This window comes from Aythya marila, assembly GCF_965140915.1.
Source record: "Aythya marila genome assembly, chromosome: 1".
Taxonomy (NCBI): Eukaryota; Metazoa; Chordata; class Aves; order Anseriformes; family Anatidae; genus Aythya; species Aythya marila.
Window position 1 is genome coordinate 9,325,091 of NC_139042.1, and position 25,519 is coordinate 9,350,609.

The window sequence follows — 25,519 nt, forward strand, 5'->3', positions numbered from 1 at the left end:
CCTGAGAGCTACTAATTGACTCTTTGGTTTTCTATCCTAGAATCATAGAATGGCTTGAGTTGGAAGGGACCTCAAAGATCATCTAGCTCCAAGCCCCCTAATGTGGACAGGGATGCCACCCACTACATCAGGTTGCTCAGGGCCTCATCTAACCTGGTCTTGAACACCTCCAGGGATGGGGCACTCACAGCCTGGGGAACCTGTTCCAGTGCCCCACCACCCTCTCACCCTCTGAGTGATGAATTTCCTCCTAATCTCTAATCTAAATCTCCCTTGTCTTGTTAATATCTGATTGAGTAAAGAGTCACTCTCCATCTTTTTTATAAGTCCCCTTAAGTACTAAAACGCTGCAACAAGGTCTCCCCAGAGCCTTCTCTCCTCTGGGCTGAACAGCCCCAGCTCTCTCATCTTGTCTTCCTAGAAGAGATGTTCCAGCCTTCTGACCATCTTCACGGCCCTCCTTTGGACTCTCTAACAGCTCCACATCCTTCTTGTGCTGGGGGATCCAGACATGGATGCAGCGCTCCAGCTGGAGCCTCACAAGGGCAGAGCAGAGGGGGACAATCACTTCCCTCCACCCGCTGGCCACTCCTCCTTTGATGCAGCCCAGGATGCATTTGGCCTTCTAGGCTGCAAGCAGAAGCTGCTACAGGCTAAACAATCTTTTTTCCCAGCTACCTTTCCCCCATACATCACGTTCTTTAGACTTCAGATCATCTTGTCTTTCTTCCTCTGGACTCCCCAAGCTGGTCCAGAGCCCAGGTGACTACATCTGAGCACCAGCTACAATGACCATAACCTCAGCAACTGAGATGTTACTGAATACCAAATCTCACTTTCCACTTCAAAGCATGGTTTTAAAAAATGGTGTGAACAACCACAATAAGTATTTCTCCATCTTTACCGACATTAGCTTAAAGTGACTTTAGAACATCAATAAATATTTTTGGACTATTAGAGAAAATAGCAGTACCCTTGAAATCATTAAACTTAATAACAAGTAAAATGTCTCTATAATGTGCCACTTGCATATACAAAACTATCTCTATTTTCATTAATTATTCTTCCTCTAAAGGGAAATGTAAAATGAGCTATACACCTCATAAAAGCAATAAATCCAAACCATGGTCATTAGAAGCATATAAGCAGTTTTATTAAAGCTTGCTGATGTGCTACAGCATTTCAGTGATTAAATGAGCACGGTTTGAAAAACAAGAATATAGAACATTTATACAAAACTCAGAAGTAAACTTAACAGTTCTTGTAGCTCTTGGTAAATGCCAAAAAAAAAAAAAAAAAAAAAAAAGTGATACTCTAAGTAAAGCAATTAGAAATTGATAGTAATTTCTTTTATACGACCTAGTCGCTACTACTTCATTTGGTCACGTATTATATGATCCAGTCACTATAATGGGGTTCTACAAGGCTCTATTTTAGGACCATTTCTTTTTAGTATTTTCATAAACCTGATTTAGTGGGAGTTGTCCCTGCCCATGGCGGGGGAGGAGGTTAGAACTAGATCGTCTTAATGTCCCTACCAACCAAAACTATTCTGTGATTCTATGATTCTGTGAAATAACTTGGACACAGGACTTGAGAGTATACTTGTAAGCTTACAGACCACACTAAATTGGGAAGAGCTGTTGACTCCATTGGGGGTGGAGAGGCCTTGCATAGAGATCTAGACAAATTATAGTGCTGGGAAATCACCAACTGTATGAAGTTTAACAAGAGCAAGCGCTGGATTCTGCACCAGGGAAGGGGCAACCCTGGCTGTATGTACAGTCAGGGGGACAAGAGGCTGGAGAGCAGCCCTGCAGAAAGGGATGTGAGGGTTCTTGTTGCCAACAAGTTGAACATGAGCTAGCAGTGTGCCCCAACAGCCGAAAGGGCCAACCCTGGGTGCATCAGGCATAGCACTGCTAGCTGGGCAAGGGAGGGATTGTCCTGCTCTGGTCTGGTGTGGCCTCACCTTAAGAACTGCATACAGTTTTGGGTGCTGCAGTATGAAAAGGACATAGTCTACTAGAGTGCCCAAAGGAAGGCTACAAAGATGCTGATGGGTCTAGAGGGAAGATGTATGAAGAGCAGCTAAGGTCCCTTGGTTTGTTCAGCCCAGAGCAGCGCAGCCTCAGGGGAGGCCTCATGGCGGCCTGCAGCTCCCTCTCAAGGGGAGCGGAGGGGCAGGCACTGAGCTCTGCTCTCTGGACAGTGACAGGACCCAAGGGAACGGCATGGAGCTGGGACAAGGGAGGGTCTAGGAAAAGGTTCTTCAACCAGAGGATGGTAGGGCACTGGGATAGGCTCCCCAGGGCAGTGGTCATGTCATGGATCCTGCTGGACTTCAAGAAGTATTTGGATAACACTCTCAGACATAAGGTCTGATTTTTGGATGGTGCTGTGTATAGCCAGGAGTTGGACTCCATGATCACTGTGGGTCTCTTCCCACTCAGGATATTCTATTATTCTATGACCTACATGATACATCGTGAGCTTCTGAAAAAAAATGTTTTCTTCAAGTTTAAACATAAACCAGGCAAAGTATCAGTTATCCAAGACTTCCTTTATCAGGCACAACTATTTTATTTGGAAAACTTCAACTGAATAGTCTGATGTGGAATATTCTGAAGTAGAGTTACTTTTCAAATATGTATTATTAAATGAATAAAACAACTTCTTGTAAGAAATAAGGAAAATGACACAATTTAACTAAAAATTTTTGAAGCGTCTGTAAGTAGAAAAAGATTAAGGAAAAACTTGGTTCCAGCTTTTCAAGTTCTTCCACAAACACAAGGAGACTATAGCATGAAATGTGGCTAGAGAACTTCTTAAAACAAGGTTTTCTGAAAAGATAGGATTGTTTTGCTTTTTAAATCTAGCCTGGCTTGTCCATCATTAGTTTTGCATTACTTGTCATATAAATCCAGTTTTTGAAGAAAAAACTATTGTTTCAAGTTACTGGAGTCACACTTCGATTTCACTGGTAATAAAAAATTCGTGTTTTGTGTGAACAACTCACAACATGCAACTTTTAAGTACACAGATAGACAATGGAGAGCAGCAAAGGGAGAAGGAATATTGCCCTCCACTGAAATACAATATGCTGTAGTGAGGCTGTCAAAGAAGACATCCTATTAACCTTCTTTTGTGTTTTGCCATGCCACTATTTAACAAATAGCACATATTCATTCATAATGCCATTCCTATGGAACAATGCCCTAACATTAATTCTAATTAAATACTATCAACATATACACAACAGGGGGAAAAAAAAAACAGGAAATGAATTTTCCCAGTAATGCAGTGCACTTTTGGGAAAGTGTGATTGAGATAGTTTCATGAATGTCCAATTTTATTTCTTCAGAGTAAAGCTTAAATGAACCAATGTTTGCTGAAGCAAGCTCATGAACAATTTGAAAACAATGGTAAAGAAATACAGTCAGCAATTCTTAGAATCACAATTCATGCAAGACCCAGAAGAATAACAGAGTACTAAGTTTACTCTTAACATATATCCAAAGGCTTAAAATATCCCCATGAAACTAATTCTTTCCAAATGGTTTCCAAGTGGTCTCTTTCTTGATTTCCTTTGCATTGCCTGGGTGGCATAGAAACAAATTAACATAGTGCATTGCTGAATTGTTAATCAACAATAGAATGAAAAGAAGATATTTTGCTCCCAGGCAACTCATTGCTTCTAGAAGAGAATATATAGCCTCATTATAGCTCAGAAGTAAGAGAAATACAATCCTCTCTTCTCCCTAAGATTATCATTGTGTCAAGAAAAAAAAAGTGTTATTTCACATTAGTAGCATATGAAATTGCTTTAGGATCAGAAAGAGAAATAAAACACATTCCCAAAACCTCTGCTGGACGCTCTCCTTCATCTAATTTCACTGATACCAAATCTAAGCAGTTGACAATCTCCTTCTGTACTCTGCATACCCTGTACAACACATGTTGTTATCCTGTTTCATGGAGGGGTAAAGAAGCATAGAAAAACTAAGGGATTAATCAAATTCACAGAGGAAACCTGCAGCACCCATAGCACAGAACTGGACTCACTATAAACGTGAAGCTGGTACCCCAAAAACTAGGCAAGATTTATTCTCCAGGCAAGTATAAAGCAATCAGATTTTTCCTTCTACACAGCAGCAGAAAAAGGCTCCAGAGATATATAGTGCATGTACTCTACATATCACTGCATGCTAACACAACATGCTAAGTAGAACAGAGAAGCAGAGAGTCAGTTTTCATCACATGTTCTGAGTGTTGCCAGTAGCAAAGTTATGAAAATGTGCTTCTCCATAGCTAGGCAAAAACTTCGAGTATTTGTTTGAGGGCTAAAATACTTTACTGCATACCTCAGAATTGCCCCAGTTTGTTAGCCAAACAGTGAATGTAAGATTCAACTGCTGTGCAGAAAAATCCAATATTCAATATGTGGCTGCAAAATGCACTGGAGAGGAGAATTTAGAAAGACTTCAGCATATATTACCCTACCTCACCTTTTAAGACTACCTTGTAAGAAAAAAAATGGCACACTATCACAAATCCTTCCCTAAGTGACATTTCTCTGATTCTCATGCCTTCACTGTTTATGTGCAACAATCCTAACCAAGTCATGATGGAGAAGAGACATCATACCTGATACTGTCTCTCTCTCTCTCTCTCTCACTAGACCCTCCACCCTCCTTTGAACTTCCTCAATCTTCTAGGAGTTGAACTTGATGATCCCTGTGAGTCCTTTCAAACTTGGGATATTCTATGATTCTAGGATTCCGAACAACTTCAATGACTGTGGGAAGAGCCATAAGCAACATGTTCTATTCTGAAGATCATCTCCCCAAATCAGTACCAGAGCTGCTAAAAATATTTATTTTCATAGGTGGGATAAATTGTGCTGCACACTGTGCCTCCATCTCACCTGATTTCCTTTTCTTCATAGAGTATTCCTTGTTTTGAATAACAGAGCACAGAATCTAAGATGAAGGACAGATCTTAATTGCACAGGATAGAAATATTACCCTGTAGGCATGCCAAATCTAGCTGGAGATTTAGAAGGAAAAAAAAAAAAAAAAAGCAGCTGAATGAAAGAAAAATGTAAGGGTAGTAGAAATCTATTGGAACATGTGAAAACTTCTAAAAAAGTTTGACTGGGTCTTCTTCGTGAAGATGGAAGGTTTCAAGGCAGGACTACGTTAAATCACATCCTGTTGTACTGCAATCCTTTAAAATTACTTTAAGATTAAATAGTGTAACATATTTGAATCACACTAGTAAAGAAAAATATATTACACATAAACAAAAAAAACAGCAGTTCTTTTAAAAAAAAATCTCAGTTCTCTATGTCAACTCAAGTCCCAAGCTCAGTTTTTTCTTATGTATTTGTGAATCAGAACTTGGATATGACATTATAGAAATGGAGAAATATCAGGAGTGGATGGCAACAGCATTTTTAATTCTTTAATGTAACATGGTTTATTTTCCCTGCACTAATGAGAATCAGTATTACCACTGTTCACTTAAACCTCACCTATCAGGTATTCCTTAATGACTTTCCTTCTCTATCTGTTCACATATTTAGGTCATGTTCTCATTTCATATACAGTCCCTTTGTGTTAGATACACTCCTCATTCTGCTTAAATCAGTCACACAATCTGAAGAAAGCAACCACTTTAAACTGGAATGTTGTATTAGCTTTCAACTTCTCAGATAATCTCCAAAAATAGTGCATTCACTTAGACCTCAGACTAAATGTTCATATTTATTAATCGGTTAACTTAATCTGTTATAATCCTGACCCCAGGAAATTTAATAAATACTTTTGTCAGTGCTGCTAAATTACAGGTTTATTTTTGTGCCAGGCAGAATGACACACTCAAGGCCTGGAAGAGATTACAAGTTATCTTCCAGATCAAGTGTTTGACTCACCATTTTGCAGCGATATAAAAGTGTGACAGCATTTTATGTGTTAATTTGCAACAACAGCTTGAAAGGTTGATCATGCAAGATGCAAGATCTCAACTACTGAAGGTCAGTCATGAAATCTAGAGATTCAGAATAGTTAAGCCCCCCAGGAGGGCCACAACACACTGCAACACAGAGCCACAGCAGTAAGTTGCTTATTGCCATATCTGAGTCACAGCCACACAGAAGTGATCCTACACCTGCTACTAAGGCCCCCTTTATGCTGAATGATTTCCCCCTACCATAACACAGTGGATAATATGGTCTGTAAAAACAGTCTTCTAGAATGTAATGAAGCTATTTTAAGACCTGCCATTGCTGGCCTACTACAGGAAACCTACAAAGAAACATTTTGGCCATAATTTCGCCCTGTTCTACAAAGTATTACACCGTGATCATCTTGGAAGTAGGAGCAGTGATATCAACAGGACACAGTATTTTTAACATACACAGCAGTAAAAATTCCAACACTCATTTATGAGGTAGCTCTACTATACTCCCAACTGTTAAAAGTTTCACAAGAAGTTCTTCAAAGGTGGAAGTTCTTTCATAAATGGTAGCAATTTAGATGTCCTTCACAGGACAACTGCCACTTGACCTTAAAAAACAAACAAACAAAAAAAAAACAAACAACAACACAAACAATGACAACAAAAAACAAGTAAATACAAGAACTATATGTCACAAAATAACATATTATAAACACATTGGTTTATAACTGAAACTAATCGTAGCAATAATGCTGATCTGTGGAATGTCCAGGAAGGACAGAGGGATGAAAGAAAAATGTTTTAGCAGACAAGAAATCATGAATGAGGCAAAAAGAAAGTAAGAAAAGATCTGTTTATAGTTTAAGGGGACTATAAAGAGGTCTTGTGGATTAATGGCCTCAGTCTTCACAAGGAAATCCTGTTTACATACAGTTCCATAGTAACCTAACTCTATTAGTAAATATTTTTGCTACATGTAGCACCTTGAAAAACAAATCCCAAATAGACTACTTACAAAACAATTAAGTAGCAGAAACACACTAACATTAAAAAATATAAAGGGTCAAGATACATAGCTCCCTTCAATGCTTACATGTGTGGGGGAAAACACGCTACACAGCCAATGCATAAGGATCAATGGAAGCAGAATTTGGCAAAATTACCAAAATCTTTACTGTCATAATAAATTAGCAGAGACAAATTTCCACTTGATGCTAGAACATCCAGAATGTATTCCAGGTAGTAAATAAAGATGACATAAATGTAATGCACAGTACAGCCAGCACAGTAAGAAGGCAGCAACCGTATAGATTAAAAAAAGTGAGAAAGCACTTTCCTTTTCAGACCCATTTTCAGTTATTCGATCCTTTTCCAAGAAGACCCTTTCTGAGAATGCGTTTTCTCCACTTCGGTGTGAAACCCAGAAGCTTATCTCATGTATTAATGTCCATTTGACTACATTAGAGTTACTTGATCAGGGACTAGTGAGGGAAAAAGAAAGAAAGAAAGAAAGACCTTTTATGCCATGACAAAATGAGTCTAATGCTGAAGTCAAGCACCAAGAAAAAGGTATTTTGTTTAACACTGTTAAAAGCAAGGTTTGAGTTCTACAGTAAGGCCAATACTGAACACGGGACTAAATTTGTTGGTCAGATGCAAGCAAGTTTTTGGGGAGGAAAAAAAAAAAAAAAAAAAAAAGCCAAGATTACGTGAAGGGATAAATCTGGAAGTCTGCAAGGAAATAAATCATCTGGTCAATTTATCTGACTGAGCAGACAAAACCTCCAATAATGAAAATTCTGGACTCACATCAAGTTATCTATGAATTTTCCTTTCTGTAATTCATGTCTACTATGTCTTGTTGTATCATAAACACAGGGACATGTTTAAGTGACGGACTCGGTAGGTAAGGTTCATGGTTTGACCTGATGATCCTTGAAGGATCAACCTAAATAATTCTATTTTCCTGAGAACCTCCAGGGATGGAGATTCCACAGCAAAGAGTTCATGGCCTCCTCAGCAAGACTCAAAATGAACAAAGTGGTGATGTCTGACAACATAAATTTAACCACTAAATTTTGTGGTGTAGAATGATGTGCTCTTCCTAACCACATCACTGTCTCTGACTTATTTATTCTCTTTGGGCTCCCTGGACATCACTGTGCTATTATTGCCTTTTTGCATATGTAGAATTAAGTATCAGAAAGATTCACAGACATATCTGAGTTCAGATAATAATTTTTAAATTGTCAAAATAATTGTAAAATAATTCTAAAACCCCATGCTAAGTATCTTGTTTAAGGTTGCAATAGATACAACTGGCATGGAAAAAAACTGAGCTTTCCTCTGTAGAAGGCTGACAGAAAGAGAACCATTTCAGTGACCACTGAGGAAAAAACAACCTCATTCTTCTTCACATAAGAATGAAGAAGAAATGGCATGAAAACACAGCAGAGTTGAATATATTCTGGATATTCAGTCCAAGATTGCATTTTATATCTTAATCTGATTTCCTACAGCAACTCTTCTTGTCCTTCGTCCTGTTACTTGCTAAACAATAAAATAAGTAGTTGTAAATCTTTTAGTGCTGCAAGTGAGCAAATTCTTAAGAAGATTTTACTTTAACACAACATATAAAGAGAAAAAAAATCTTGAATAGACCTCACTGAGAAACAAGAGACTTTTTTTAATTAAAAAACGCAGCCATTCCTTTCTGCCATTAGGTGTTGCCTTGTTGGAAAAAGGAACTAATTTTCAGGAAAGTATTTGTAAAACAAGTTCATCCTGTTAAGATAAAAACAAACAAACAAAAAACACAACAACTGTTAAATTACAATTGAAGAATTTTCATCTAGATGTCAGAAATTTTAAACAGCAAGAAATAGCTTACAGAGACAGCACAAACCACTCACCAATGTATGGAAAAGAACTCAGGATGGTTATGGAGACAGGCCAAGAGATGGCCAGTGGCTATGCAAACCAATGTACAGAATGCAGAGGTGCAAAAATCCACATGGATTTTTAAAAGCAGCTGTAGTATGGCTGTGCTTACTCCCTGTTTCCTGAAGAGGCTAAAATTGTTTTGCAAGGCTTGGAAAAATTGAGCCCAATCTGTATGATTTATGCACACATATAAATATATTAAAAAGAAAGGAGAAACCTAACTTTGGCATCCAAAAGTTGCATTTAGACAAACTGTAACTAAGCGAGTTTTGAGAATGTTTTAGTCTTTAATGTTTTCAAAGTTTCTAAATCACTTTTGGAGCTTTGACTAAAAGTATTTTTTAGACTTCACTTTCCTCATTTCAAAAAAATGTCTAAATTTCCACAGTTAAAGATGTCGTGTTAGACAAACTCAAATACATGGCCTTCTGGTCATCAACTCCTAACCAAGACAATGAATCTGTCGCTTGAATCATCTCACAGGTTCTGAATACCCAGATTCAACTGCATTGTACTACTTTGTGTGTTTTTGATTTTGAAGCGGAAGAAAACCAGAAAAAAAGGCCAGACGATGAGCTGGTATAAGGCAGACAAGTCTTCTGAATTGAAAGGAACTTTGCTGATTGATATCAGCTGACAATCTGGCCCAACATGTTGACCCAGGAACATTCACTTTATAAACAACTGACTTGCTCTGCCAGGAACAAAATCTCTTCCCAAATGGATGCAGTGGGCTGCAAAGCCATTGGACATTATCATAAAATTAAACATGTTTTCATGTTTTTTCCCATGAAACATCATAATCATGAAGTATTTAAGTATTTTAATTCCTGTGCTTTTGCACTTCCTTTGCTAAGATTCACTTCTTGGAACACAACTGAGTCAGCCAGAAGGGAAAAAAAAAAATAGAGACAAGTATAATCTATCCAACTCACTTTCAAGCAAGTTTCACAAAAACTTATGGACCTGGTTAGCCATGGCAATGCTATCCATCATATGAAAAAAATATACCCGGGATCTACCAAACATAAAACCTGGAAGTTCTACAGCAGGTTAGGATGTGCATCATCTGTGCTTCAGCACCATGTCAACTTGACTATTGAAATCCATTACCAAGAATGGCACAGTGTCACAAAGCATCACCTTATTCCTTTATTTGTACTTGAATTCTAAAATACTGAGCAACCTTATAGAATTTTTCATAAAATTGTTATCGCTTAATCCGCCTCTTTGGTCAGAAGTCATTTCAAGCAACCACGACCGTGTAACTGGATATGGGACAGACCCCTATATCACTTCCCAAAGTTATCTTTCTGGGTTGTTGTGGTAGTTGTGGATGTTACTCTTGCCAGATTAAAATATACAAAACTTCAGTAAACCATTCAGATTCCAAGACTCTTTTCAGAAAATAAAACTAAAATTACATGTAATGACAAAGATTTACACAGAACATAGAATCCAAGAGGATGACAACTTGGTAAGTTTTTAGTTCTTTTCAATCTCATGAGTTCCTTCAGCAAATTAAGACTAAAAGGAGCACAAGCCCATAAGCCTGGCTAATGTTTTGATGACAAAAGTTGAGCTCCGGTCTGCAGAGCATGTTTGAGTCCTGTGAGACCGCCTGCAGCTGAGGACGTGGGAAGGGAGGAAAGGAGGAGAAAGTCCCACACTTGAGTGACTCTTTTTCAACACCGTCAACTTTCTACTCCTAAATAACTGTCAGCAGCCTCCCAGTAATTTCCTACTGGATCTTTCCCTACTTTTGCAGGCAGTTTGTGTCATCCTTGATTAGCAAACTCATTCTGTCCCCTTTCCCTTCTCCCAGCATCCCAACTTCCAGAGCAAAAAGGAACGGCCGGGTCACTCACCCCTAACATCTGATGCAAATAATAGTACTGGAGCCCTCGATAATAGAGCAGGAAGGTTTTCCAGAAGAGCCACACATTGAGAGAGAGCCATAAAAACTAAAAGAGAAACAAGAGATTGTCAGTGGAAGTTATACACACAAACTTTCCAGTTTTCATTTCATTAGTAAGTCATATGCATATAGTTTCATAAAGAGTTTTAACTGGAATGAGAGAACAAAACTGGCATTTAACAGAAATACTTTAAAAGCAGCACCCTAGAAGTGATGGGTGGGAAGTTTCACTGCCCCTAGAAGCCACAGAGGTGCAGCTCGGTGAGTGAGCACCGGCCACCGCCGGCACAGCTCCTGCAGTACCACCACCCCCTGCCTCCAGCCGGTTACCGCCGTTCGGGACCCTGGGAACACAAACGGGCAACAAAGCGACACAAAGGCAGGAAGAGTGCCACCCCACACCCCCCGACCTCCCTTCTTCCCCAAATTCTCCCCCCGAAGGCGGCCAGCAGCGGCATTGTCCCAAATACAAACGCCCCCACGTGTGCAGCCCAGCGGCAGCCGCACGCCTCCCGCCGCCACCCCCTAAGGCACCCCCGGCACCGGGACGGCTCCGGGCACCCCCCTTTCTCCTCGGCTCACCCCTCGTTCACCCCTTTTCTCCTCATTTCACCCCTTCTCCCCAGAGGCGCCCGGCAGCCCTACCAAAAAGAGGTGCTTGCTCCCCTCGTTGGCCAGCCAGCTCCTCCAGGACACCGCCATGGTGCCTCAAGGGGGGGGGGGGAGGGCGTGCAGGGGATCTGCCCACCACAAAAACCAGCGGCAGGACCCGGGAAGGGGTTTTGGGGGTGCGACAGGAGGGCGAGCCCTCCTTTTCAGCCGGGCTCAGCCGGTCCTCCCCCTCTCCCCACCCCTCACCACCCGCCCTGTCTTCCGGCCGCCGGGGCGTGCGCTGCGATCCTACACGGCCCTTACACAGCCCCTACACGGCCCCGCCGCCCCTTTGTCCGCGGTCAGCCCGGGGTCCATCAGGGGAGCCCGGCGGCGGCCGCCCCCCCCCCCCCCCCCCCCCCCCCGAGAGGGTTCAGGGGAAAAACAAAGAGGCCGCCCGAGGAGCCGCTCTTAGGGCCGCCCGTGAGGTCCTTGGGCAGCTCCTGCTGGTGTCATTTCCATCCTGCTCCCTCAGGTGGCCGGGGAAGAGGTGGGATTCAGGTCCCGGCACCGAGCCCCTCAGCTTGCCTCGTCTCGGCTGTGTTGCGCACAGAAGGGCTTGGCTCTAGGGGGACCCTACAAACACCATCCAGTTCCACCACCCTGCCATGGGCAGGGACACCTCCCACAAGACCAGGTTGCCCAAAACCCCATCCAGCCTGGCCTTGAACACCTCCAGGGATGGGGCACAATCCCACCCCGGCACAAGGAGGGGTGCCCAGGTTCTCACTCCTCCACCTAGCTACCAGTGTGTGATCAGGTTTTGGTTTGGCTTAGGTTTTGAATGGAGGTCGCACCGGATACTGATTTTAACATGAAAGCTTTAAATGAAGCTTTGCTGCCAGCAGCTTTCACGCCTCTTGTGAGCCACCAGGGGAGCTTCCACTCCGTAGCAGGCATTGTGGTGCACAGGGCTGCTCCTTGAGATAGCAGCGGTGACAGCTGACAGCGGAGCAAGCCGGTTTCTCCAGGAGATGCCAAGTCCAAAGAGCAGCCCACAGAAGTCTCATGCAGTCCAGCTTGAGCTGGCTGCCTTCCTCTAACAACTGGGAAAGTTGCCATGCCTTATGATCCAGACAACAAGGGTCCAGATAAAACTGGGAGGAAGCAAAGCACCATCCTTTTCCAGTCCCTATAAAGACGGAGAGTGCCTGACCTATGTGTGCCCCTAAGGTGTATGAGTAGGATGTGGTTCCTATGAAAGTCAGCTGGGGGTATTTTGGTTGTGGCAGGAGCCCAGTCTCAGATAGTGGCAGGATTTCTGCAGCTGCAGAAGGTGAAGTTTTGGAAAAGCAGGACAGAGTAGAGCAGTTATTTTGCATCATCAAATGACCTTAAAAGGAGAGTTGGTGAAAGAAAAAATACGTATCTGGAAATTTAAAACTCACCAGAACCATAGTTTGATGCCAAAACAGCACTAACTGCAAATGAAATACCATAGTTTATGTATCTTGCTTGCTATTTCCACTCATTTCCTCATTTCTGTTGGAACATAAAGACAAATGGAAGCTGCTTACAGAGAACCAGATGATGAAATTTCCCTAGACAAGCATGTCAAAGCCAGAATGACAGAAAATAAAACTTGTAGGATATGTCATGCCTAATAACATGGGGCCTTGGCTATAGCTCAAGCCTGAGCAAGCACAAACAAAACCAAAATAATTTGCCTGTGCCATATGCTATACTTCAAAATACCCTTAGAAACGTCTCTGGAAAATCAGCTCATGCAGGATTTGACTGCCCACTCACATGAAGCTGATGACTCACACTCCGGCAACTGTACTTTACTGCCCACTTACGATCACCACACCGCACGTGGAGTACATGACTCATGCTCCTGTCAGCATTGGATCCTACAGTATTTCTAGGTACACAGTGAAGAATGTGCTTTTGTAGAAAATGTCTCCCTCTTTCTCCCTAGGAACAGCGAAGGTTTTTGAACTGGTGTCCCAAGTTGGCTGACTGAAAGCAGGGCTGACCTTAGGACAACTTTGTTCTTCCTCCACAGAAAATGCGGTTTGCAGGTGGCTGAATCAACATGCCTTCACAGGTGTTTCTGGAAGTTTCTGTCTTCTTCCTCTGTTTTAAACAACCCCACAGATATCTGAGCATGTGTTTTAAACTTCTTGGAAGGAGTAGTCAGAAATGGCTGTAGATACTACTTATAACTTGAAGAACTGCAAAAGTTATATGACTCTTAAACATCATTTGAGCACCAGCTCATCTTTTTGTGTCCTCCTGAACATCCATTTGCCAGTTAGAACAATTTTTTGCTTTGTTCTACCAGCTGGACACACCACTGTCAAAGCAGGCAGTCCCTCTTAAGGACTGAGTACCTACTTTTTCTTGCAAGGTTGTTTCTCCCGCATCAGCTGTCACCCTGACTGCACACTCACCTTCAAGTCTACATCCCATCAACATGTGCAACACTCAAATCTACTCTCCCAGAGCTTATCCAGTTACCTTACACTATTTCGCTGATGTGTTGTAGTATTAGAGATGTGTTGTATTAGAGATGTGTTATATATTAGAAATATGGCTTAAAAGGCTTTTGGTGCCTAAATTTTCCTCAAGTACCTGAGAGTGATCGAGAATCTAATCATCCAAACTTCTAGTTATCTCCATCTTTCAGCACAGTATGATCATCCTGCAAACTCCTGCAGTGACCACCCATGTTGTGAGGATGACACTGCATTCATCAAGTCTGCAGAGAGATCTGGGGACCACACTGGCTCTGTTGCAATCTAGATTTAGGAAGGCAAGCCCCTGAATTCTGCCTGCATCCCAAAGGGGACCGATCCACTCTGCCCAGTATTTATCCTTAATATTGGGCTCATGGGAAGAGAGGGAAATGTTTTACTGGTTTCACTACAGAGCATGGGAAAAATTGTTTCAGCCTAACAGCTGAAGCACTTGCCCAGCAGTGGGATAGCTGGAGCACAAATAACTGAAGCCATTGCACTCCCATCCCAGGGAGGTTTCCTAACCACTGCACTTCACCAGGATCAAGGAAGGGAGCAACCTCCAAGTGAGCCACTGTGCATCCTGGAAAGCATGGGGAGGAGCAGAAGGAAAATCAGAAAGGGAGGCTGGCCAAGTGGTAACATCATGCATCTACGGAAGGGAGATGATCATTGAGGAAGAGGAGATTTGGGACACTGGTTCTATTTTATTTTCCACTGGAAGACGAAATACTGAACAAATTAAAAATGTTCAGGAGAAAACTGAAATCATGTGAGAAGACAGAAACTGACAGGTTTCCCCATAAACAACTTGTATTTTGTAGAACTTTCTTATTAAATTTAGGCTACATGCTGTTTGTGTTTATCTATTTCCTGTTAGTCTAATGTGTAGGCACAACAAAAGTGTAAAATAGCAATCAAAATGCATGTCCCTATTAAGGTCTGTGCCATCTGAGTAATGTCCTGTGTAACGGCATGTGTTTTTTATGGCATTACATGTTGTGTCATTTCTTTCCTTTTTTGAAACTGGATCTTTACATTTGCTGCATACCACAAGATCAACTTTCTTTCTCGTATGTTTCCTGACTGACTCGGAGGCCTCCCTAGGGTGAAATGCTTCTCCAGGTTTGGGTGACAGCCAAGTTTATTAATTTCATTGAAGCTACAGTGATTCACAGCAATGTATTATTTACAGCTGCCACGGTGTCTAGGAGCGTTAAGTATGGCCCAGGCCTGCTCTTTGCCTTACCTGTCAGAAAACAAAACCTATGTACAAAGACTTGAAACAAGGAATCAGGCAACGGTAAGTGGAGGTCTGATTCTCAATTCTCGTAGACATAGCAAAAGCAGCAGCAAGGCACAAGTGTAGCATTAGCAGGTCATGCTTTGCTTCAGTTGAAAATCTCCCCTCGACCAAGCCACTCAGACACCGCTCCCTGCTACAAGAAATAAGTTCAAAAATATGACAGAAGGTTCTACAGTATTTTGTCCTCAAATAACCTCCTACACATTCCTGATTCAAACAAGAAAGATAGCATGACAACTCCAACACACGGCAACATCATTCATCATGAAAGAATGCAAGCACATAGCACACAAGGAAAATGTGTATAATAAATACAGCTGGAGTGCATTCCACAACAATTTGAGAGAAATGTCAGTTACATTTATTTTTCCAACTGTTTGGAAGACCTTCTCAAACACTTGCTTCAGAACTGAACCCCATATCTAGGGATAATGAATACACAGCATCTTATACCTTTTTGAAAGGCTTTAGGTTCAATCCACCTTACACCAAATTTTGAGACTTTCCTTGATTTCAGTAGGAGTGGGAACCAGGCCTGAGAACAGTGCAGAGGTTAAAAACATATCTTGCATTGATTTTAGAGGTTAAAGAAATTATTATATCCCCCAAACAGGCATTCTAGAGATTATTTCTGTATTTGGCCAACCAACTCCGTTTGAGTTGAGGAATTCTTTTTAGAAAAATAGCTTGCCTTATTTTAAAACTCTTGCAGAGTGAAAGAAACACAACCTACCATGCTAAATGACTCCTTTATTAATTATTCACTTTTGTGTTTTTTTTTTTAAAAAAAAGGACATGGTTTGCTGGGTGATAGTGGTGGTTGGGGGATGGTTGAACCAGATGATCTCAGAGGTCTTTTCCAACTTTAAAGATTCTATGATCCTATGATTTTATATTTTTAGACCAAACAAGACTAAAACCATTATGGGAGCACAGGCATTATCACGTATTTTGATGTTACACCAAAACAAATCTACCCTCAAAAATACACTTTCAGATTCATATAGCATTATATTGTCACTTTTTTAACTGTTTCCTTGTTAACTGAATAGACTGAGCATTCAGTTCTTATTTCTTTCCTTTGAGGCAGGGTTTCCAGAGCTGAAGGTCTTTCAGAAGACATTTCATCTTCCTTTCTGAAGGGGGAAACCAACTTTTTATATAACAGTCCAAAATCAGCTTCACTAATACTATATGTAGGAGTACTAGAATCTTAATACTTCACAGGATATTTCTGTGCTTATATGCCAAGTTACTGCATTTGCCAATTTAGTTACAGTGCTGCACTGAAGATTACTAATGCTTCCAAGCCATGTATAAAGGCTATTGAACAGAGCTGGTGTGGAAAAGAAAAAAGTTATCGAACAATCATACCAACACACCACCACTGAATAACAATCCCTTGTGATATGCACTTAATAAAAAAGTGATGTCCTTCAAAGGGAAGCCAAAGATTTAATGGAATTATTAATAACTGAGTCTTGGAACTACCCAAGAAATAAGTAAAATCTGGGCAAGAAGTCATATCAGCACAGCCACTTTTCAAGTGGAAGGGGAAAGCTGGTTAAGAGTGCACAGTAATACTCAAGACAAAAAATCAAACATTATTTTACATCTCTGCATCCAAGGTGGCATAGTGCACTCTCACATTGTACCAGGTCATCCTGATCCAGTGCCAAGACAGAAAGATCAGTGCCAAATAATCTGCACTATCCAAGTTTCCCAGGGGGCTCATCGAGAACACGTCAGTCCCAGTTAACTGAAAAATGTTAAACAATTACAGTACAAGCTACAGCTCTTACAGTTTACAGAGCATAGTTTACAGAAACTCCTGAAGACTACAGTACAAAATGCAACAACATACTTTTGCAAGCATCACAAATATCAATGTTGACTAAACATTCATAATTGCCCAATTCTTGGAAAAACTTTTTCCTTGTAATAGTATGAAGTTAAAAGAACCAAAACTGCAGATCTGAGAGATGGGCGTGTTCTTCTCCATGAACTCTGCCAAACTGGTGTCTGTCCTCTTACTACAAAGTTAGCAGGGCAGGAAAAAGATTGGAATTGCAAGGACAAAGGAGGGCATGGAACTAACAAAGGAGCTCCGAGGACTAAAGCTGACTTTTATCTGTGATCCAAAAAGTAAAATCGGAAAAGCACTTTAAAATAGCAAAATAAAAATGGGACCAAATTTTGGTCAGATATCCCAGACACTAGAAATTCCCACCAGAACAAGAGCTCATTCTTTGTTCACATTGTCACACCTCAGAATCCTCTTGCAAAAGTGTCTAGTCAAGTTTTATTGCTTTTATTTAATCTAGGATTACATTTGTGTCTGAAAAACTTGCTCGAATCACTAGTGTAGACTGCTTCCATGGAAGTTCACAGCTGTCTCTACATTGGAGAAAGAAATTCACATGGGAATGCAGAAAAGGGCAATTCAGATATTTCTCCCCTAATTATCTTAAAAGGCTCCTAATGTTTGCCTTCTGAAAGATGCCTTTAGGCTGCCTTCAAGATGAGTCTTGCCACCTCTACAGATAGGGAATCCAAAGTGTGCTACATGCTATTGCTGGAGACACAAACATCCCCAAATGCCCACATGCAGCTGAAAGTTTAGAACAAAAGGGGAAAAAAAAAATCCAACATAAACAACATTTGGGACATGCCAAGCCAGTACAGATTTAAGGCAGGTTGCCACACTTACATCTGCACTTGCCGAGGAGTTGGGTAATGCAAACATGGTGAAGGGGTAAGATCTGCTTAGCCTGGAGAAAAAAGGTGGTATGGGATTCAGCCAGCCAAACCAGCAGTGCACTGCTACAGTTGGCAGTGAAAGAGTAAACACTAACGAGGGAAAGCACTCTACCACTCTTCAAATAAAGGGAAATACCAATACATGAGTAAATATTTATCCCCTGATGATTAAATTTAGCCTGGAAACCAGAAGAGGTGCAGCTAAATGCTGGAACAGAATTCCAACAAAAGGAGAGGGGGGAAAAAAGAACTTGTTAAATATTAGTGTTCTTTTGTTTTATGAAAAGGACTGCATAATGTCTTCCAGAATAAGTGGAAGGTTGTTAGATGATACACTTTCAGAAAACTTCTTCCAGTCCAAACACAGAAATTTCACAGTCATGACAGCGGCCAGGGACCTGCCACCCAGCACTCAAAGTGTCAGACACTGTCCCACTTGACCACTTGTTCCATTTTCAGTTATCAGTTCCCTGGGTAAGAACTGCTATTGCTTTATTTTCAGTAAAATATCTTCAGTTTTATTTTCAGTTTAATGTTGAACACAACATTTCTCTCTCTTTTAATTAAAATCCTCTTGAACTTTCTTGAGAATAATCCTATTATTGTCAGAGTTTTGGAGCCGTATTGCAGAATTCAACTATTTTTGCAAAAGTAGTTTATATTCTTACTTGCCAATTAACAGCACTGCAAATTAAACATCGGTTCACAAAAGAGAGTAACTCATATTCCCTGCTTCATACAACATAAAGAGCCAATCTCACCAAGTTAGAGCATCTCCAACCTCTGTTCAGTTTGATAAAGCCCAACGCCACTTGGAACCTTCTGCAGATCATGCTGCATTTAGTGCTAAGACAAGATAAACAGCATCAGGCCAGATAGTTTAGAGAAAAAAGACTCTGAATGGTATGGAGAAGATTATAAGGGATAGAACAGAATCCCATCTTTTATTAAATTAGGCTCTCATTCAGTAAAGGTTTTAAGTGCACAATTAACTTAAATAAAAAAAAAATAAAAAATAAAGTCATATCCACTGAGGTCCAGTGTAATTTTGCTTACAGTAAGTAAAGGGATTTGTTGCTCAGTGAGGGCTTTCAGCACATATGTAAGTGCTTTGTTGAATCAAAGTCTTGCACGGGAGTAAATGAGAAGCAACATTACTGAAGTTCATGGAATTGTGCCAGTTTAAGTGGGAACAAAACATGGCCAGCATTTCTCCTTGTTCTCCCCTCTGTACTCTGAACAGGCAGAGCCAAATTTCTCAGAGATGGCCAATACATGACAGAACCTAACGCAAATTGCTGCTGGCTTGGGAGTTTTCATTTTAAAAGTGTCTAAAGATTAATAAGACATTTAAGTGTTATTGAAAATCTAGAGGTTTATGACCTACTCACATACATAGATAAGCATATAACTGACACAATAACATCTTTTTCTTTTTTCTTTTTTTTTTCCCCAGACTATTTCATTCTTTTGCAATGTATCTAGATCAAAAGTTGGGACAAGTCTTTGTTATCTGAAACTATTTTGGGCTTTCCTATCCTCTGGGAGAAGCTGAAAGTCTCATTGTATAATAAGGACTTACATTGCAGTGAATTCCTCTTAAGCCACAAGCATTATACAAAAATTTGCAAATTAATGAAATACTGCTTCTGCTGAGGGTATTTAAACCAAACCACCCAGCAGCATCATGAAAGGGGGGGGGGGGGGGGGGCGGGATGGACACTGAGTGTATGTGAGATCAATTCCATAGCTGAGAAATCCTTTTGCATGGCAGTCACACCTACTCAGAAAGCGAACTATTTCCACAACCAGTTAGTACTCCCCAACCATGCTTTATGGCTGCAGTGTTCTCATTTTCCTTATTTACATGCTGCCTCTGAAAAACTTGCTGCAGTCACCTTTCTGTATTGTAAGTCCAAAATATGTTTGCCAAAGGCTTCCCTCTGAGAACAGTGCCACTGTGGATCATGTTAAGCCTCAATGAATCTAAGAACTGCAACCAAACTCACTTCCCTCAATTCCTTCACTTATGAGAAGTATCAGAAAACAACTGAGGTCCATCAAAAAAGATTGTAGAAAAGAGAAATCTCCAGCAAAGGAGAACGTAACTGTGCCAAAAGGCAAGTGAGCCAAAGCTGAATTTTTTATAGGGCAGATTTTGCTAGATACTGATTCCACAGAATCACTGAATGGTTAAGGTGGGAAGGGACCTCTGTGTCCATCTGGGGATGGACAGATGGACACTGAGTTTCCAAGCAGGGAAACTCAGAGCAGGCTGCCCAGGACCATGTTCAGGCAGCTTTTGGAGATCTCCAAGCAGGAGACTACACAGCCTCTCTGGGCAACCTGTGCCAGGGCTCCAACACCTGCCTAGAACAGAAATGCTGCCTGGTTATCAGAGGGAACCTCCTATGTCCCAGTTTGTACTCGTTGCCTCTTGTCCTGGCACTGGGCACCACTGAAAAGAGCCTGCCTCCATCCTCTTTGCACCCTCCCTTTAAGGTGTTTATGGATATGGATGAGACCCCCCTGAGCCTCCTCTTCTCCAGGCTGAACAGCCCCAGCTCTCACAGCCTCTCCTCACAGGAGAGGTGCTCCAGTCCCTTCATCATCTTGGTGGCCCCATGTCAGACTCTCTGCAGTGCAGATCTCTCTTGTATCAGGGGTCCCAGAACAGGACCCAGCACTCCAGGTGCAGCCTCACCAGTGCTGAGCAGAATGGCAGGATCACCTCTCTTGACCTGCTGATGATAAAGATGAGCTAAGCTTATGTTTGCATGTAAGAGTATTGCAAGCTGAAAACAAAAGAAACTAATGAAAGAAACTGAAAAGCTGGGGCATCTTGAGTAAGAGTATCAAGACTCATAGCTGGTAAATTGCTTGAAAAAAACACAGTACATACAAAGACAATCTTTTCTGATACTGGAGCCCTTTCCAGGAAAATACAGATGTACATTCTTCATGAACAAACAGCTTTTACAATGACTTATCAGTAAGTGCTTGGTTTCTTCATGTATATTTTCTTTAAACATATTTTTCTTTCTGCAAGTCTAGCTCCAGTGATTAAAAAAAAATAAGGAATAGTGTAGATAATAATGTAATTGTTTCCTCAGTCATGTACGTTCAAAATTGTTCAGTAATTCAAATTTTCATCTCAGGGAAAATATATAAAATATAACTAGCTTGAAAAAAATGTTTTTGTTCCCCCAAGTAAGAATTTTTCTATCATTATTCATCCTTTTATTTTGTGTGTGTGTGTGTGTAAAGTATTATGAACACTTTATAAACTGGAATAGATGAATAACATCTATTTTCAATTATACCAGGGTTTTGGACTTAGAGCAGCAATTCCTCCTTGCACAGTAATTTGTTGCCTAAAAGCAGTTTCGCTCTCTAACTGTTATTAAAAAGCAAAAGGTTTTCTCTCACATACACAATTTGAAGCACATCAAATCATTTAAATGAAGAATGATATGCTGAGTATTCTTGAGCAGATTTTTGGATGGTCTTTTTATTGCCTTGTACCCTCAGTGGAATTTCAGTTATCATCATCTACTTTGGAAGCCAAAAATGTGAACTGCGATATCAAGTAAATAGTTAATATTAATTAATCTTCAAGAATTTGGAGTGGAAAATTTTATAAAGATGTTTAAAATCCAAAGGTCAGTAAACAGCAAAATTTTTCAATAATTTAATAGAAAGCAAAGTTTGCTGGTTGATTAAGAGAGACTAGGGGAAGGTGAAATATGCTTGCCAGGAATGAAACGCTTTCACATTTTCCTGCCTGTTAAGGGTAACTGACTGACATCAGAGGCAAAAGGAAATAAACAAACAAGACAGAGTCAATCCCTTGTGGAAACAAAACAAAACAAAGCAAAACAAAACATTTTTTCTCTAATTAAATTGCTCCCCAAAGGAAATACATTCTTCAGTGCAGTGCCAGAGTTTTTCATCTGATAACATTATCCATCGCCTACATCAAGAGTGCAGGAACATTACAGTAAGGACATGTTTAAATATGTAAATTTATAAAATGTTATTTGACCAGAATTAATACTTAGAATAGGAAAGAGCTTGTTCAGCAGAAAATTGTTTGTATTAGCTGGTTGGTGCTCGCTTTAATTTTCTACCCAATGTTTCTCTCCTTTTCTTACTTACTACACATTGGTAAAGGAAATCACAGACATGGTCTCATCAGGATTCTTTGCAAGTAGATCTACCTGTCATCCAGACTGTCCTGGATGCATTTTCTGTGAAGACACAGTGTTTGAGGGAACGTGGGGACTTTAGCTACTCACCTAGAACTTCCAGGGACAGAGCAACTGAACCTATTGATAGCAGTTGATTTCTGCAGAGTTCAGCTCTTTGTTGGAAGCAGGTCCTTCATGAGGAGCTTTTTGCAAGCACGATCAATTTACTCCAAGAAAGCAAAACGTGGTGGCAGAAGATGCTGGGAGCGAATAGGAAAACAAATAAATGTATCCAAGATCAGTGAAGGTCTGTTGCTTATCCTAGCTGGCATATGATGTTGGACCTAGACATTTTGTCCTCAGTCCAAGGAGATTTGAAGCTGTATTTCCCTACCACCAGGTTTTGTAGTTGGCTGGAGTGAGGATATGCCATTGAATCTCTCATCCAATGCAATAAATGGTTCAAAATTCAGGCTGTGAGAAGAAAGAAGAGAACAAGTCATATCTTGACTCTGCCACAAGTGGAGGAGCATAAGTAGAAAGTATAAATTTCCAGTTGCAGTCCCATCTCCTTGCATTGCTGCAGAGTAGCACGTTAACAAGCTAACACAACCTGTTGAAAACAGCTGCTCCTTAAATTAGTTCACCATGTGTTTACCTTCTTCTTTTGTGTGACATGTCACACTATTACAATAGAACCAGGTGGATCCATAAAATAAGATATTTTTATTAGTATTCAGTGACTATTGTAATGTGAAATAGAGAATTTCACAGCATTTCTTCTGACAGGCTGTGATATGTTTCAAGATGTGGTAAATTTTAACAAGACATTACAATATATAACCATAACAATTAAAGACAACTTTATCTTTTTCCAAAACAAGATCTTTATAATTTGTACTTTGGAGGAAATCTGGAAGGCAGTTTTCATTCTGGTTCAAAATAGAGACAGAATACCAAAAGTTTCTGTCAAATAGACACCTTTTTTTAAAACCTCTTCTGAAAGAAGCCAGTGATGGACAATAAACTAATGCTGTAGATATGATCTAAGTCTACTGCAGAATCCATGATGGCCTCAGTTCTTCTTCCATCCTTGATAGATCTCTCTCTTCCCACTCCTCTCTAGTATCTGCGTAGGCTTCCTTCTGCTGCAACTCAAAGGAGACAGAGCTAGAAGCAGAGCACACACCTGCTCCCTCCTCCCCAGGGGCTCATTCCCTTCCTCAAGCAGTGCCGCTGAGCATTTGAGATTAGCAGTCTCAGGAAGTGAGGACGGTAGAAGCTTGCAGAGCAGAGATAGTCCTGCACATCAGTCTGGATGGGGCTTTGAGCAACCTGGTCTGCTGGGAGGTGTCCCTGCCCATGGCAGGGGGTTGGAATTACATGACCTTAAAGGTCCCTTTCAACCCAAACTATTCCATGATTCTATGATTCTAAGATTCTGTGATTTCATGATTCTATGATTTAGAAAGTGGATGAGAAACAGGGAGACCCTACCAAACTTCTGCAGCCCTCACCATGAGATGAAGTTCCATAGGGATTTTTTAGTGTCTCAGCAAGTTTGGGCAGGGAAGGAAGAACAGAAAGAGAAGGCAAACTGTGCTCACAGCCAGAGGCGTCTAAAACGCTATTGAACTGCTTCTAAGACTGTTAGTATGATTAGTAAATACATAAATATATGTATATCTCAGAAGAGTTTGAACAATATCACCTGCTGCACTAATGGAAATATTCACTTCAAGCTGAAAGCAGCCATCCATTAGCATGCAGCAATCATCTGCTATGCACTGGTCAGCTAAGTGTTCCCCAGGATATACTGCAAGGCAGCAACCATGCCTGGATGTGCATGCTGAGCACCTGCGTGGTCACCACATCCCTCAGGACACAAAAATAGGTACTCACTGAGTAGTGCTAATATTGAGCAGTGCTACAAGAGTTCAGCCCATCTTCCAGGCAAATCTACATACCAAATGAGAACTGTTTGTATAGCCACAGTCCTAGACCTACAGTCCTGTTTCACAGAAATTCATAGGATGTGTGTTTATGCATGTATAAATATATATGCATTTGCTGAAAGTATTATCTCATTGTTATAGCCACAGTGAACCAAACTATTCTGATGATAAGTTGAAAAACAGCTACCGTAAAAGGCATCTTAAAGATCCTGATTGCATTTTATATTTTTATCCATTTATTTTTTGTCCCATACTGTTTGAAAGCACCATTATTTTCGATTTTAAGTGCCTAATAGGAACACTTTTTAAATCCATTTATTTTTTTATGATCGTCGTAACTATAAAAATATATGCAATCTATCTTCTTAAATAAAGGACTCCCAGTGCTTAGAAATAAAACTATTCTCATCAAACATAAAAAAAATCTGCACCTACCACAGAGAAACTCTCATTCTTTCTGGGGAGTGTTTTGATGGTTTACCTGTTGTTCTATATAACTTCTAAGTGATAGAATTCACAATTGTCTATTGAATGCCAAGACAACATTTGACTTTAGGTTTCCCATTGAGCTTTACTCTTTGTCTTTCATTCAGAAATGAAAAACTGGTATTTAGAAGCCTTATTGTTCAGAGAAAGTAAATAGCCACATATCCTGAGGAACAGCTCTTGCTCACGCAGCCTCCCTTCTGCAGGATCAAAGACAGCACGAATGACTTGCATGTGTATGCAAGTAATTTTTATTGAAATAAAAATAAAAAAGTAATAATAAAAAAGCAGTTGGAGATTTGCAACAGTGCTCTGCATTAATTTACACAACTCATATAGCATATCCGCTTTCTAAAAGCATGAATAATTGACAAAGTACTGGTGTTATATTAACATTTATAAGCACCGTCTTTGTTGCCCTTTTGTCACTTGCATTACTTTAAGCTTGCTGAGACAATGATATTTCAAAGGTCTGTCAGACGTGCATTGAAGTGTGATCAATACAATTCTAATTTAGCTGTATATCTCTCTTGCTTTGATTATCAAACAATATAAATGAAAGAAACATAAGGGAGTCATAAACTGATGTATAACAAGTGCCTTTATCACACCATATAAAAAAGAAAGGAAACCACTACAACATAACTTTCAGAGGCTGTTTGTTATTTAACATGTTTGTTACATTAAAATTTGTCTTTCTGTTATTTCAATGAACTAGAATGAAGTAACCCTGAACACTACAAGAAACTTCCTAGAAATGTTAATTCCTTGGGGTAACCTAGCCTAGGGGCTGGAAAGTTTATTTTTGCATTGGTTTTATTCCAGAGATAACAAAGCTAACATAATGTGGAAAAGGTCTGGCAATATTATATCTAAATAGGCATCAC

General features: G+C 40.4%; 1 protein-coding gene across 2 annotated transcripts in view; it reads right to left on the bottom strand.

Moving 5' to 3' along the window:
* NOX4 (NADPH oxidase 4) overlaps positions 1 to 11,558 on the bottom strand; it is a 107,695-nt gene extending 96,137 nt beyond the window's left edge. The window contains exons 1-2 of one of the 2 annotated variants that reach the window (XM_082784718.1): positions 11,468 to 11,558; positions 10,773 to 10,868 (exon numbers count right to left, since the gene is read on the bottom strand). In XM_082784718.1, coding sequence (XP_082640844.1) covers positions 10,773 to 10,868; positions 11,468 to 11,524 — 153 coding nt within the window. In that variant the 5' untranslated portion in view covers positions 11,525 to 11,558. The remainder of the gene's footprint in view (positions 1 to 10,772; positions 10,869 to 11,467) is intronic. The other variant, XM_082784719.1, reaches the window with a different exon arrangement.
* Between the last annotated feature and the right edge of the window lie 13,961 nt (positions 11,559 to 25,519).